The sequence below is a fragment of the Salmo salar genome, chromosome ssa13 (assembly GCF_905237065.1).
Source record: "Salmo salar chromosome ssa13, Ssal_v3.1, whole genome shotgun sequence".
Lineage (NCBI taxonomy): Eukaryota > Metazoa > Chordata > Actinopteri > Salmoniformes > Salmonidae > Salmo > Salmo salar.
The window spans coordinates 59,359,790-59,374,961 of NC_059454.1; the positions used below are offsets into that span (position 1 = coordinate 59,359,790).

Below are 15,172 nucleotides of genomic sequence, written 5' to 3' on the forward strand. Positions count from 1 at the left end.
TGGAAGGTCATTCGTAAAAACAGAAAACAATAATGTCCAAAGTCGGCTGCCCTGCGGTACACCACTCACAACAGAATTTACATGAGAGAGGCTTCCATTAAAGAAAACCCTCTGTGTTCTATTAGATAGGTAACCCTCAATCCGTAACACCTACGTTTTTCAGCAATAGGTTATGATCAATGACATCAAAAGCTGCACTGAAATCTAACAAAACAGCTCCCACAATCTTCTTACTGTCAATTTCTTTCAGCCAATCATCAGTCATTTGTGTCAGTGCCGAGCATGTTGAGTGCCCTTCCTTATAAGCATGCTGAAAGTCTGATGTTAATTTGTTTTCTGTAAAATATAAACACCTTATCCTGCACCACTGGGTGAAAGTCTCCAATTTTACTATAGTGGAAACAAAATTACACAGAGATAACATGCTGCGTGTTGGGAACACATTATCGTATCACCCCTCAGTAGATAGTGTTATTAGTCAGAGTCACATGCTTTCAGCCTCAGACAACTTTTGAGGTTTTATGTTTTTAGCTCTGTGGCTATGGGATGCATGTGCCATCTTTCTGCAGCGTGCTGCTTAGACACCCAAATAGGACCACAACCATTTCCCCTCTGTAACGTGTGAGAACAGGGGTGACGGGTCGTTAGACCTGACTCGATTTGGGTCAAAGGCCTGTGGATCCCAGCCAGTATTTACACACGCACCATGTTGTTGTTCTGTGTTTTACAACAGGTTCGCAGTTGCAGTATGATAACGTATACACTTTATTATCTCGGTGAAACAGCCATGGCCAAAGGTTACACTGGGAAAGTAATGAGCTGCAGTATTTGTGGTTTAATGGTTGTTAAAGGAACTGAAACTCCTAACCCAGACATCAACCCATTAAATCCCCTGTGCGTCCAAAACGGCTCCGTATTCCCTATATAGTTCACTACTTTAAACCATGCACTATATAGGGAACAGGGAGCCATTTTTGAACGCGGACGTCAATCATCTCCTGTCTGCCTCTTAATATTTCACGAGGCAGAACTTGCTATTGCGGTTACCAGCAGATAGAGCCATTCTTCACAGGGCAGGAGTGGATTATGTTATTCAAAAAGCGAATCAGTTCACGCTCATAATAAGGCCCTGTGCTCTTACAGTACCTAGTCAGTGGGCTAGCTCAGTGTTAGTTTGGATCAGACAACTGAATGTGTGAAACGACATCAGACAAAACTGAATCAGGGGTGTCAGGGGGGAATGACAAGTCAAGATCGTCAACTGCCCAAGAATTGGTCTTTGGTTTTGTGCCGTGCATTTTTTTATGTTTAGCAAGTGTGGATAGACGTATGACTTCAACTATTGTGCAGGCCTGATCGTCAAACGACACGAAGTATGCCTATTTCCACCAAATAATGTTGTGGCTCAGATGCACATTGTAAGTTGTAAAAGTAATATAGCTCGTGTCCCATCCATAACATCAACATGTGAAAGTGGTACGTTTTTATGTTTTGTAGTAAAAAAAAGACAGCAAGATAAGTATTTACAATGACATCAACCAATCAGTAGGCAAGGCCTACTAAAATCACGACGCACACCAATGATGTCATTGGGAATGGTGTCTCTTTTTTACTACAAAACCTAGAAATGCGCAATTTTCACACATGTTGATGTTGGGATGGTGCTGAAGCAAGGCAGTTAACCCACTGTTCCCCGGGCGCCGAAGACGTGGATGTCGATTAAGGCAACCCTCCGCACCCCTCTGATTCAGAGGGTTAAATGCGGAAGACACATTTCAGTTGAATGCATTCAGTTGTACAACTGCCTAGGTATCCCTTTCCCAATTAGGGATAAAACTCTTCAACTGGTGGCGCTAACGAGAGGGTAGACTATACAGGGTGAGGGGTACTGTGGTCAATGTCTCCACCTAGTGGTAAAATACAGAAAAGCAAACAGTAAAACAATTGGAAGGGGAGCATATTTCAGCTACAGTAAATATAATTGATGTAAAACCACTACTATAGAAAATGTTAGGTTTTTGGGGGGGGAATGAGGGTTAAACAAAACTAGGGAGAACATCAAAAGCAAAAAGGACTAAGTGGTTTAAACAATAGTACACTAGTGAGCTTTTCTCATGAATGTATATGAAGTACAAATGGCTCCAATAGCTAAAGTATCACTTTGTTTAAGGGGGGGGGGGGGCATTCACAAAAACATACAATAGTCCTTCTCTAGGTTAAGACCTCTGGGGACTAAAGTATCTAAGGGATTGATCCAGAACATCTCTCTGGGCTGTCGGAGTTTGTCAACGTCGCTACAGCGTTTGTTTTTGCTAACTCGTTCAATTCCAAAATAACTCACAAAGCGAGTGTCCTCTCTTTTTCAAACAGAGGGGCACTGGGATGTTGGGGTCATCACTTCGAATGGCACTTCGGCGCTCACACATTCTAGTGCGTAACTTCCTTGAGGTCTCGCCTACGTTAAATAAGTTGCACAGGCAGCAAATCACATAGATCACACTGCGAGAATTGCAGTTGATGGTACCTTTGAATTTGGGGTCACGATCCGATCTGGGGTGCAGGAAACTTATCATACGTTTGGTGTACTGGCATTGGGTACAACTGTCACACGTGTAGTTGCCGGGAGGAATAGGCAGGATGCTGGTCTTCTTTGCGCTTTGGCTGACATTGGATCGGACAACATTGTCTTAAATGTTTTTAGCGCTATGTTAAGCGGCGCGGGAGGCTGCTGAAATGTATTGCCTAGAGCTGGGTCTAAGCAGAGAATATGCCAACGTTTTTTGATGATGCCTAGGAGTTCTGGACTTTGCTCGGTGTAGGTAGTGACCATTTGGATGGAGGTAGTGACCATTTGGATGGAGGATCTAGCTCTAGGGCTTGCTCAGTAGCTGTCCACGAGGAGATGCACTGCAGTACTTAATGCAGCTGGTGGCCACACCAGATACTGACTGTTACTTTTGATTTTGACCCCCCCCCTTTGTTCAGGGACACATTATTCCATTTCTGTTAGTCCATGTCTGTGGAACTTGTTCAGTTTATGTCTCAGTTGTTGATTCTTGTTATGTTCATACAAATATTTACACATGTTAAGTTGTCTGAAAATAAACACAGTTGACAGTGAGAGGACGTTTCTTTTTTTGCTAAGTTTAGAACAGGGCGTGTGAGGGGGTGTTGGAAATACCATAACACTCATGCTTTTTTAAATTTATTTTTTATATCTATGATGTTGTGATTGAATGCTTCCACCAATGTCTCTGATCTGTTCATTGTAGGTGGAGTCAGAGGGAAGTGGCATGTAGAAGTTTCAGTCTGATTGAGCCTCACTTCTGGAAAAAAAACTCCTGTAATCTGATAGTTCTGAAAAATGCCTAAAGGTCTACAGAGACAGTCATTAATAGGAACAAAAGACAAACCTCGATTCAGGAGGCATACTTCCGATGGTTCAAGATGCTTTAGGGAAAGGTTGACTCTTTGGCTTTTGTTTGTGTAGTGTTGTACCGGTGCGTAATTCCGTTACCTCCTGGTTTTTCTGGTCTCATCTCATACGCCTGTCCTTTGGTTCACTGTGAATTGTGCTGTTCACCCGATTTGTTGTGCCATTGGCGTCTGGAGTTCGGTCTCTGTTGTACGAGCGGTGGTTACTAGACTTTGCGGGATGCGAGTGCATGGAATTGTCACGTACATCTAGTCTCCCCAAGCTGGGTTGACGGCGGCCCCCTTTATGACTTCTGTATTGTGCTCTAGGGGCTGACTTGGATAGCCAAGAGTACACATAAACCTCAGAGTAATCTCGTTGTCCCTGTGGAACTTCTCCTTTTCGCACTCTCTCAGCTCATTTTAGGTTTGTGCGGCCTCATGGTTAAGGTCCTTTAGAGTGCTGGTTAGTTGCCAATCTTTCAAACGCTCTCCTAATTGTGTCTCTATTAGGGTGAGGTCGTCTTTCAGTTTGTTCTCCTTCTTTTGTAGGTAAGAGATTGTGGCTGCCTTCAACACGAAAGAGCGTCTATTCAAGGTGTCAGTCCAGGTGTTGGTTAGTTCCTCGTCATCAGATAGTCAGATAATGTCACCTCAGGTAGATGGGTTTTGTCCAGTCCTAGTTGGATGTCTTTCCATTCAGAAGGGAATACATTGCTTGTCCGTCCTCAGTGACTCCAGCATAATAGCATTTTCAAAGGAGTTATCGCTTAAAAAGGTGTCCAAAAATGTATTGGAAGGATTGATAGCCCTATTTCCTCCTTGGGCCATGGTTGGGAGCAAGCCGTCAAATCTTATATGTTAAGAAATGAAGGGTGCTCTATAAATGTGAATTGAGGTGCAACCAAAATGTTTCATCACAAGGCGCATCGCTCACTCATCATTTAAATATATATATATATAATATTTTAGCAAGGTTCAAATATTAACATTTCAGCCTTCATCAGAATAATTACGCAAAGGGAATGGACAAGTTCATATTATAGGGCATGGGTGTCAAACTGTATGCTGGTTTTCATTATTAACTTTCAATTTCTGTGTGTGGGGAGTTCCTTACTAATCAGTGACCTTATTGATCAAGGACAAGGGAGGAGCGAAAACCCACAGAAACTCGTCCCTCCAAGGAATGAGTTTGTCACGCGGTATAGGGCATGGGGAAGACAATTAGGGCGAACTAATTGTCTGGTGGTGCTCATGAGAGAGCGTGTGGTAGACTATTCAGGTTGGTCCTCAGTGTGAGGGGTGTGGTCAATGTATCCACCTAGTGGTAAAATACAGAAAAGGAAACAGTAAAACAATTGGAAAGATAAGGTGAGCATATTTCAACTGCAGTTGATATAGTAGATGTAAAACCATTACTATAGAATACATGTTGGTATGTTAGGTCAGGGGTATCAAACACATTCCATGGAGGGCCTAGTTTCTGCAGGTTTTTCCTTTCAATTAAGCCCTAGACAACCAGGTGTTGGGAGTTCCTTACTAATTAGTGACCTTAATTCATCAATCAAGTAGAAGGGAGGAGCGAAAACCTGCAGACACTAGGCCGTCCGTGGAATGAGTTTGACACCTGTGTGTTAGGTATTGGAAAATAAACAAGAGGGCTAAGTTTTTGTATTTTCAGCTTTATATATGCTTTTTTTTGGCATTATACTGTAATGCATAATTTTTGGTGGCAGCCAGTTTACTGTGTAATGACTTGAATCAAACAAATGAAGACATCAATTAGCGCTGTCTGTAAACTAGATTTTTCCTCATATTTGTCCTTGTTTTGATGACTAACTCTAGGTCATGTGGGGGCACCACTGCCATGTAACCTCATCAAGCTGGTGGATGTGGCTGAAAAGAACTACTTTGCTGCCAAAGGAGAAGGAGAGGTGAGTTGAATGAAACATCAAGGATATTTTTGGGGATAATCTGTACTTGAACAGGGTCACAGACAGTTGGTCATTGAGGCTATAGTGGGTATCATAATTATTCACCCCACCTTGGATTTGTTCACATTTTGTTTTCCGTGACAGTGGGATTAAAATGGATTTAGTTGTGATTTTTTTGGTTTTTTTTTGTTTTTTGTAATAGACCTACAGTACTCAATGTCAAAGTGAAAAGAAAATTCTACAAATGTTAACAAACTAAGACAAATGTAATAACTAAAATATAGTTGCAAAAGTATTCACCCTTTTTGTTTAGGTAAGCCTTTACTATTTCAGGAGTAGAATTTGGCTTAACAAATCACAAAATAAGTTATATGGACTCACTCTGTGTGAAATAAGGGTTGACATGATTTTTGATTGACTATCCCTTCTTCTGTCCTCCATATGTACATACAACATATGTAAGGTCCCTCAGTGAAGTTTTGAATTTCAACTACAAAGACCAGGGAGCTTTTGAAAGCCTCATAAAGAAGGGCAGTGATGGGTAACCATAACATATCAAACATTGACTATCTCTTTTTATGAATGGTCAAGTTAATAATTATGCTGTGGATTATGTATTAAACCACCCAGACACAACACATATACAATCATCCTCCTGATTTGCTGCAGGAAAGAAGGATGTCAGGGATGTCACCTTGAGGCCATTGGTGAATTTATTCATTTATTACATTTATTTTAACCGCTACAGAGTTCAATGGCCGTGAAAGAAGAACTGAGGATGGATCAACAACATTGTAGTCCACAATAATTGCCTAAATGACATAGTGAAAATAATGAAAAATACAGAGTAACAAATATTCCAAAACATGCATCCTGTATGAAAGAAGGGGGGAAAAAAACACAAAAAAAAACACAGCAAAGGAATACACTTTTTGGCCTTAATGCAAAGTCTTAGGTTTGGGGCAAATCCAACACAACACATCAATGAGTAACTCCCTCCTTATTTTCAAGCAGAGTGGGGGCTGAATTAATTTCAAACCTACTTTGAAACGCAACAAAATGTGAAGAAATACAATGGGGGTGAATACTTCTGATACCCACTTTATGTACAATATGTTAGCATTAGTCAAAATGATAATTGGGTGCTGAACATATTCTCCTTAATTATCACTTTGTTTTTCTCTCCTCCCTCCCTCCCTCCCTCCCTCCCTCCCTCCCTCCCTCCCTCCAATCATCCATTAGGTGTGTGTGAAAGGGCCCAATGTTTTTAAGGGCTACCTTAAGGACCCAGGGAGGACGGCTGAAACGCTAGACACAGACGGTTGGCTCCACACCGGAGACATAGGGAAATGGTTACCTGTACGTACACACGCTTGTCTATGACCCTTCACTTGCAAAGACAATTACTCAAATATCTCTTTGCCTTCCTTGTACAATATCCTATTTTCTGGTTGAATCCGATCCACAAGTATCCCTGTTAAAATGTAAGGTATGAGCGTATTTCAAGACAGGCTTCAGACCTGTGTTTCCCACGATCTCCTTATGACGTCTGCCCTCTCCTCTTCTCTCCTGTCCTCTACACTGCTCAGAACGGTACACTAAAGATCATTGACCGGAAGAAGCACATCTTTAAGCTGGCCCAGGGAGAGTACATCTCCCCTGAGAAGATAGAGAACATTTACATCCGCTGTGAGCCTGTGACCCAGCTCTACGTCCATGGTGACAGTCTACAGGTGAACTAACCTACCTCCCTAACAACCTTTCTTCCTTATCACATCACAGCATGTGGTTCGTTGTTTGAGCATTATGATGAGAGATGGTCACGGGACCCAGAACCACCTGAGCGTACCTAGACATCTCTGTGTCCAGACTGTACATGTACCCATGTGCTCTAAACCAAACCCATGCAGTTTTAGTTTTTCTGTTTGTTGCCAGAGGACATAGATAATCGGGTCAAGCCAATTCATTATATATGTCGCTCGATTTGTTTAGAAACAGCTTATCCAGTCAAGTCAGTAGTGGCTTTTCTTAATGCCACAGTTTATGCTTGACACTGTTTATGTACAGCTAGTTTCATAGAGACAGACTTACTTAGGTCCATACTGTAGCTCCTTGGCCATCGACGACTTGAACGAACCCAGTTCTAGTCAGTCTTCAGCAGCTCGTTCCCTCCCGTGATGTGTGTGTGTGTGTGTGTGTGTGTGTGTGTGTGTGTGTGTGTGTGTGTGTGTGTGTGTGTGTGTGTGTGTGTGTGTGTGTGTGTGTGTGTGTGTGTGTGTGTGTGTGTGTGTGTGTGTGTGTGTGTGTGTGTGTGTGTGTGTGCATAGAAAGATGTATGTATGAAAATGGAGTCACGGGAGAATTTCCATAATCCAAAAAAATTAATAAAAATTATATACACTACCATTCTAAAGTTTGGGGTCACTTAGAAATGTGCTTGTTTTTGAAAGAAAAGTACTTTTTTGTCCAATAACATCAAATTCATCAGAAATAGAGTGTAGACATAGTTAATGTTGTAAATGACTATTGTAGCTGGAAACTTCTGATTTTCTATTTATTTTATGGAATATCTACATAGGCGTACAGAGTCCCATTATCAGCAACCATCACTCCAGTGTTCCAATGGCACGTTTGGTTAGCTAATCCAAGTTTATCATTTTAAAAGGCTAATTGATCATTAGAAAACCCTTTTTAAATTATGTTAGCACAGCTGAAAACTGTTGTACTGATTAAAGAAGCAATAAAACTGGACTTCTTTAGACTAGATGAGTATCTGGAGCATCAGCATTTGTGGGTTCAATTACAGGCTCAAAATGGCCAGAAACAAAGCACTTTCTTCTGAAGCTTGTCAGTATTCTTTTTCTGAGAAATGAAGGCCATTCCATGCGAGAAATTGCCAAGAAACTGAAGATCTCATACAACGCTGAGCACTGCAAACTGGCTCTAACCAGAATAGAAAAAGCAGTGGGTGCAAAATAAATCATTATTTATAACCTTGTCAACCTCTTGACTGTATTTCCTATTCATTTTGCAACCAATTTCTTGTATGTTTTCAAAGAAGTGTATATATACAGTGGGGGGGGGAGTATTTGATCCCCTGCTGATTTTGTACATTTGCCCACTGACAAAGAAAGGATCAGTCTATCATTTTAATGGTAGGTTTATTTGAACAGTGAGAGACAGAATAACAGCAAAAATATCCAGAAAAACGCATGTCAAAAACGTTATAAATTGATTTGCATTTTAATGAGGGAAATAAGTATTTGACCCCCTCTCAATCAAAACATTTCTGGCTCCCAGGTGTCTTTTATACATGTAACGAGCTGAGATTAGGAGCACACTCTTAAAGGGAGTGCTCCTAACCGCAGCTTGTTAACTGTAAAAAAAAGACACCTGTCCACAGAAGCAATCAATCAATCAGATTCCTAACTCTCCACCATGGCCAAGACCAAAGAGCTCTCCAAGGATGTCAGGGACAAGATTGTAGACCTACACAAGGCTGGAATGGGCTACAAGACCATCGCCAAGCAGCTTGGTGAGGTGACAACATTTGGTGCGATTATTCGCAAATGGAAGAAACACAAAAGAACTGTCAATCTCCCTCGGCCTGGGGCTCCATGCAAGATCTCACCTCGTGGAGTTGCAATGATCATGAGAACGGTGAGGAATCAGCCCAGAACTACACAGGAGGATCTTGTCAATGATCTCAAGGCAGCAGGGACCATAGTCACCAAGAAAACAATTGGTAACACACTACGCCGTGAAGGACTGAAATCCTGCAGCTCCCGCAAGGTCCCCCTGCTAAAGAATACATATACATGCCCGTCTGAAGTTTGCCAATGAACATCTGAATGATTCAGAGGACAACTGGGTGAAAGGGTTGTGGTCAGATGAGACCAAAATGGAGCTCTTTGGCATCAACTCAACTCGCCGTGTTTGGAGGAGGAGGAATGCTGCCTATGACCCCAAGAACACCATCTCCACCGTCAAACATGGAGGTGGAAACATTATGCCTTAATGGGTGTTTTTCTGCTAAGGGGACAGGACAACTTCACCGCATCAAAGGGACGATGGACGGGGCCATGTACTGTCAAATCTTAGGTGAGAACCTCCTTCCCTCAGCCAGGGCATTGAAAATGGGTCGTGGATGGGTATTCCAGCATGACAATGACCCAAAACACACGGCCAAGGCAACAAAGGAGTGGCTCAAGAAGAAGCACATTAAGGTCCTGGAGTGGCCTAGCCAGTCTCCAGACCTTAATCCCATAGAAAATCTGTGGAGGGAGCTGAAGGTTCGAGTTGCCAAACGTCAGCCTCAACCTTAATGACTTGGAGAAGATCTGCAAAGAGGAGTGGGACAAAATCCCTCCTGAAACATCTGACCTCTGTGATTGCCAACAAGGGTTTTGCCACCAAGTACTAAGTCATGTTTTGCAGAGTGGTCAAATACTTATTTCCCTCATTAAAATGCAAATAATTTTATAACATTTATGACATGCGTTTTTCTGGATTTTTTTGTTATTCTGTCTCTCACTGTCTCTCACCTACCATTAAAATTATAGACTGATCATTTCTTTGTAAGTGGGCAAACATACAAAATCAGCAGGGGATCAAATACTTTTTTCCCTCACTGTAGATATGTATGTTTGGACACACCTACTCATTCAAGGGTTTTTCTTTATTTTTACTATTTTCTACATTGCAGAATAATAGTGAAGACATCAACTATGAAATAACACACAGAATCATGTAGTAACCAAAAAAGTGTTAAAAAAATGTAAATAGATTTTATATTTGAGATTCTTCAAAGTAGCCACCCTTTGCCTTGATGACAGCTTTGCAGACTCTTGGCGTTCTCTCAACCAGCTTCATGAGGTGGTCACCTGGAATGCATTTCAATTAACAGGTGTGCATTGTTAAATGTTAATTTGTGGAATTTCTTTCCTTCTTAATGCATTTGAGACAATCAGTTGTGTTGTGACAAGGTAGGGGTGGTATGCAGAAAATAGCCCTATTTGGTAAAATACCAAGTACATACTATGGCAAGAACAGCTCAAATAAGCAAACAAAAATGACAGTCCATCATTACTTTAAGACATGAAAGTCAGTCAATCTGGAAAATGTCAAGAACTTTGAAAGTTTCTTCAAGTGCAGTCACAAAAACCATCAAGCACTATGAGGAAACTGGCTCTCATGAGAACCGCCACAGGAAAGGAAGACCCAGAGTTACCTCTGCTGCAGAGGATATGTTCATTAGAGTTAACTGCACCTCAGATTGCAGCCCAAATAAATGCTTCACAGAGTTCAGGTAGCAGACACATCTCAACAACTGTTCAGTGGAGACTGCGTGAGTCAGGCCTTCATGGTCGAATTACTGTAAAGAAACCAGTACTAAAGGACACCAATAAGAAGAGACTTGCTCGGGCCAAGTAACACGAGCAATGGACCTTAGACTGGTGGAAATCTGTCCTTTGGTCTGATGTGTCCAAATTTTTGGTTCCAACCGCCGTGTCTTTGTGAGACGCAGAGTAAGTGAACGAATGATCTCCACATGTGTGGTTCCCAACGTGAAGCATGGAGGAGGAGGTGTGATGGTGTGGGGGTGCTTTGCTGTTGACACTGTCTGTGATTTATTTAGAATTCAGGGCACATTCAACAAGCATGGCTACCACAGAATTCTGCAGCGATATGCCATCCTGTCTGGTTTGCAATTTGTCCCACTATCATTTGTTTTTCAACAGGACAATGACCCGACACACCTCCAGGCTGTGTAAGGGCTATTTGACCAAGAAGGAGAGTGATGGAGTGCTGCGTCAGATCTCCTGGCCTCCACAATCCCCCGACCTCAACCCAATTGAGATGGTTTGGGATGAGTTGGACCGCAGAATAAAGGAAAAGCACCCAACAAGTGCTCAGCATATGTGGGAACTCTTTCAAGACTGTTGGAAAAGCATTCTAGGTGAAGCTGGTTGAGAGAATATCAAGTGTGCAAAGCTGTCATCAAGGCAAAGGGTGGCTACTTTGAAGAATCTAAAATATATTTTGATTTAACACAACTTTTTTAACTTTTCACTCAACCACCACTGAAATTATAATTGCTAGCCTTTCCTTTGAGTTTGAGTCAAAACTTTTTGGGTTACTACATGTGTTGTTTCATTGTTTTGATTCTTCGCTATTATCCTACAATGTAGAAAATATTAAAAATAAAGAAAAACCCTTGAATGAGTAAAATATGTAAAAAGGGCTTTATAAAAAATGTGATAGGTGTGTCCACACTTTTTTGACTGGTACTGTATATATTTATTTTATACCCTTTCTAACTTCTAATGTTCATATTCTATATGGTCTGTTACTCTTCCAGTCCTGTCTGGTTGCCATAGTTGTTCCTGACCCAGAGACAATGCCAGCTTGGGCCCTGAAGAAAGGCATGGAGGGGAGCTATCGGGACCTCTGTAAAAATACTGTATGTGATTTTAAATTAGTCCACATTCAATGGTGTATTTGTTCCATTTGTTGTCATGATGAAAGGTGTCAACTATGTGTTATGTGAATAGAGAAATAGCCCTAGATGATCAGTAAACTGATTAAAGAAAATTAAAGGGTGCTCTGTTGAATCCCTTTTTGTTAAGAGTTTGGCCCTTTGTTGAATAGGTTGGCACAACACATGGTATTATCTTCGAGAGTCATAGTGTGGTGGTGTTGTCTCTATTTGTGTAAAGGTCCTGAAGAAAGCCATCATGGAAGACTTGCAGCGACTGGGCAAGGCCAGCGGCCTCCACTCGTTTGAGCAGGTGGGTGTGTCAATTGTGAGGTGTTCATTGGTGGGGGCAACTGACACTCAGTTTCAACAAATGACAAGTATCTGAAAGAGAACTCGATGATGACACAGGATCCTGTCTACATTTTATAACGTCTTCATTCTCTCCTAAGGTGAAAAACATCTACGTCCATAATGAGCAATTCTCCACACAGAATGGCCTGTTGACTCCCACACTAAAAGCGAAGAGACCTGAGCTGAGGGAGTTTTTCAAGGAGAAGATTGAAGACCTGTACGAAAACATCTCCATGTGAAACACTACCACGACCACAAACTAAAAGCCTGGTTCTCAGCAACATCACTCCTCATTCACATTTCTCCTTCACTCCACTTCACCCCTATGAAACCACAAAAACAGACTCAAATCAACCAAACAAGTTACTGACTGTGGTTCAGGAAGGAATAATCGATTTCTCTTTTGACGCCCGCTGACCGAGTGTTGCCCGCTGCCCCACGGCAGCCAATGTAGAGCTACAACCAAATCAGCCTCCTCTCCATCTTGAAACGGCAGCAACAGACAGTCAACATAGCCTGCACGTTCCTCTTTCCTTTTGTAGGCCTATCAAAACATAACTTAAAGATTGCATCAGTTGTTCTTCCTACATGATGTGCTCAGAGTTTGCCTGGTAAGAACATACATACATGGGCTAAGGGCAGTGCATGCAGTGTGCTCTGCATTGCTGGGACTGTTGTTACATGATACTTCAAAATTTGTCCTGGGATTTTCTGGTCGTCGACAGTCAAACTGTAAGGCTTCCTCATGTAGTCGATATCGACAAGCTCCACCCATTGATGGAGGTTAGAACAAAATGGACAGTGACATTTTGGGTTTACATAGTACAAATGTATAGGCTTCTGAGTTAATTTTGGTTGCAAAGTATCACTATGTAGATGTAGATGTAAGCATATGAATGGATTTTTTTTTGCGTGGAGTGAGATGAATTGTAACTTTTATTGAATTTTCTGTCATATGGAATCATCACCATATCCTTGTATTGAATGAGTGCAGCAATAAGGATTAGGGGTGTGTTGGGGTAGGGGTGGGGATGGAGCAGAGAAAAATCTAATAAATTCTTGAATAATTTTTATTTATTATTTATTTACTTTCCATGTCAAGCGATGCTCAATCAAACTAAAACAGGATTAACTTTGCATTGCAACACTGACTCATTTGGCTGGGCGATATAGACAAAAGTGTTAACTATGATCACGATAGTGATATAGGGTAATATGAGCATGCACACAGTTGGACAGGTGGCACAGTCTCCATAGAAGTGTTCATCCTGTGTTTTTGGAGTCTATTGAGCTTTACACAGTTAACGTGGCTGTGTGATTGGTTGAAGTTTACTATGGCACAACAAAAGTCTACGTCGAGCTAGCAGATGCTAGTGCCTGCTTCTTCTCAGCAGCCAACAACCACAATGTTGAGTGCTGAAGGTCTATAGGGTGTATTTTCTTCAAGTACCTCAGATGATGTTTCATCATCATATTTGATGTCTGATTTTAGTGGGGGAAAGGCTGCACTTACAGAGCCTCTGAAATATGTTTGTGAGCAGTAGAACCTCACATTGTCTGTTACAGCTAACCAATTAACCTCCGTATCGAAGTTGCATGGGGTTAGGGGTTTCGACTCAAACGGAAAGGCTAGCAATTGTAATTTTAGTGGGTTTTGTGTGAACTGAGGCCTGAAGACTAGCCCACAAAGTACATGCCTACATGATTTAGCTCTGCAGGCTAACACAGTGATATGACACACAGTCAGCCAGGGCTCAAATCGTAGTGTCCATCACACAGATTAATATAATACATTTGCAACATCCAGCTCATTTTATTTGGTAAAACACTATTTAAATGTTTTACACTGTGTCAAAAAAATACTTGACTTAAAGACCATAGGCCGTTGACGGTAGTCCTCCTCCATCTCACTTATTTCAAGTTTGCACCAGTTGAGACCGCTCTCAGTCATTTCTGCCTGGACAAATACACCTGAGTCACAGTCACAAGTCTCTGCTTACAAACAAGCTGTTCAGAGGATAACATGAATCCACTTCACAGATAAGATGTGATTAATATATGTAGGGGAGAGTACGAGGATTGTGTACATTGCATCTGGCAGAACAAGCATGCTTGTACAGCACTTTTGTAAATTAATGTAAAGTATAAAAGGTATACAATTTTTCTTTGCATGTGAAACCATGGGACTGGTGAGGAATCAATTAAAAATGTATAGTCAAATTCCAACTGATGAATGTAAACAGGGCAGAATATAAATAATCATGTAGTATGTTTAAAAATATATAAATAATAGTATGTTTTATAGTAAATCTAAATGATGGGCAGGAGAGGAATAAAGCTGTACATGTTGGATATTTGAATAGTCCGTGTTTTTCCTTCTTTGACTAATGACATGACTCCAGGTGAGGTCATGTTTCAAACCTGGTACAGTGTTAGCACAGATAGAACAATGAGTTAGTTATAAAATGGGTTAGTTATAAAAAACTCTGGCGCAAGTGTACTCTATTCTTGCATCTCACTTTTATGACCAGCAGGGGTCGCAAAAATACATTTTTGGGGGGAACGCCGCCATTCCAAATAATTGCTGAATAGCTGGAGAGGCTCAAGCTTATTCAAGTTGCTGAAGATCCAGAATTGAAAAACTCGCTATGGCCAATTACAATATTTTAATAATTTAATTAAGAATAGTTTATTCAAACTATCTTTTTGATTCGCTGGCTTTCTAATTTGATCTAACAAGTGAAACACCTGGGCAAAAAACGAACGTTGGCTAGCTAGCAGTAGCTAGTTTAACAGGGGTCATTCCCTGGTCACTCAAACACGTCTGCTAGCTCGCATTCGTGTTTTGTTTGAACAATTACAGTATGAGCTACTATGATTATACCTGAAGGCCATATCTCCCTAGACTTATTTGAATGTATTCCTACAGAGATAAGATATACAGTAGCCATCTAAAACATTATTAGAAAAACAATTTCTCACAACCAGCTAC

At 41.2% G+C, this 15,172-nt stretch overlaps 1 protein-coding gene across 7 annotated transcripts in view; it reads left to right on the plus strand.

Annotated features, from left to right (window-relative positions):
• LOC106567519 (long-chain-fatty-acid--CoA ligase 6) overlaps positions 1-14,534 on the plus strand; it is a 76,903-nt gene extending 62,369 nt beyond the window's left edge. For all 7 annotated transcript variants that reach the window (XM_045693406.1, XM_014136845.2, XM_014136844.2 and 4 more), the window contains 6 exons: positions 5,260-5,348; positions 6,591-6,707; positions 6,938-7,081; positions 11,710-11,811; positions 12,068-12,139; positions 12,279-14,534. In XM_045693406.1, coding sequence (XP_045549362.1) covers positions 5,260-5,348; positions 6,591-6,707; positions 6,938-7,081; positions 11,710-11,811; positions 12,068-12,139; positions 12,279-12,419 — 665 coding nt within the window. In that variant the 3' untranslated portion in view covers positions 12,420-14,534. The remainder of the gene's footprint in view (positions 1-5,259; positions 5,349-6,590; positions 6,708-6,937; positions 7,082-11,709; positions 11,812-12,067; positions 12,140-12,278) is intronic.
• Positions 14,535-15,172: the final 638 nt, after the last annotated feature.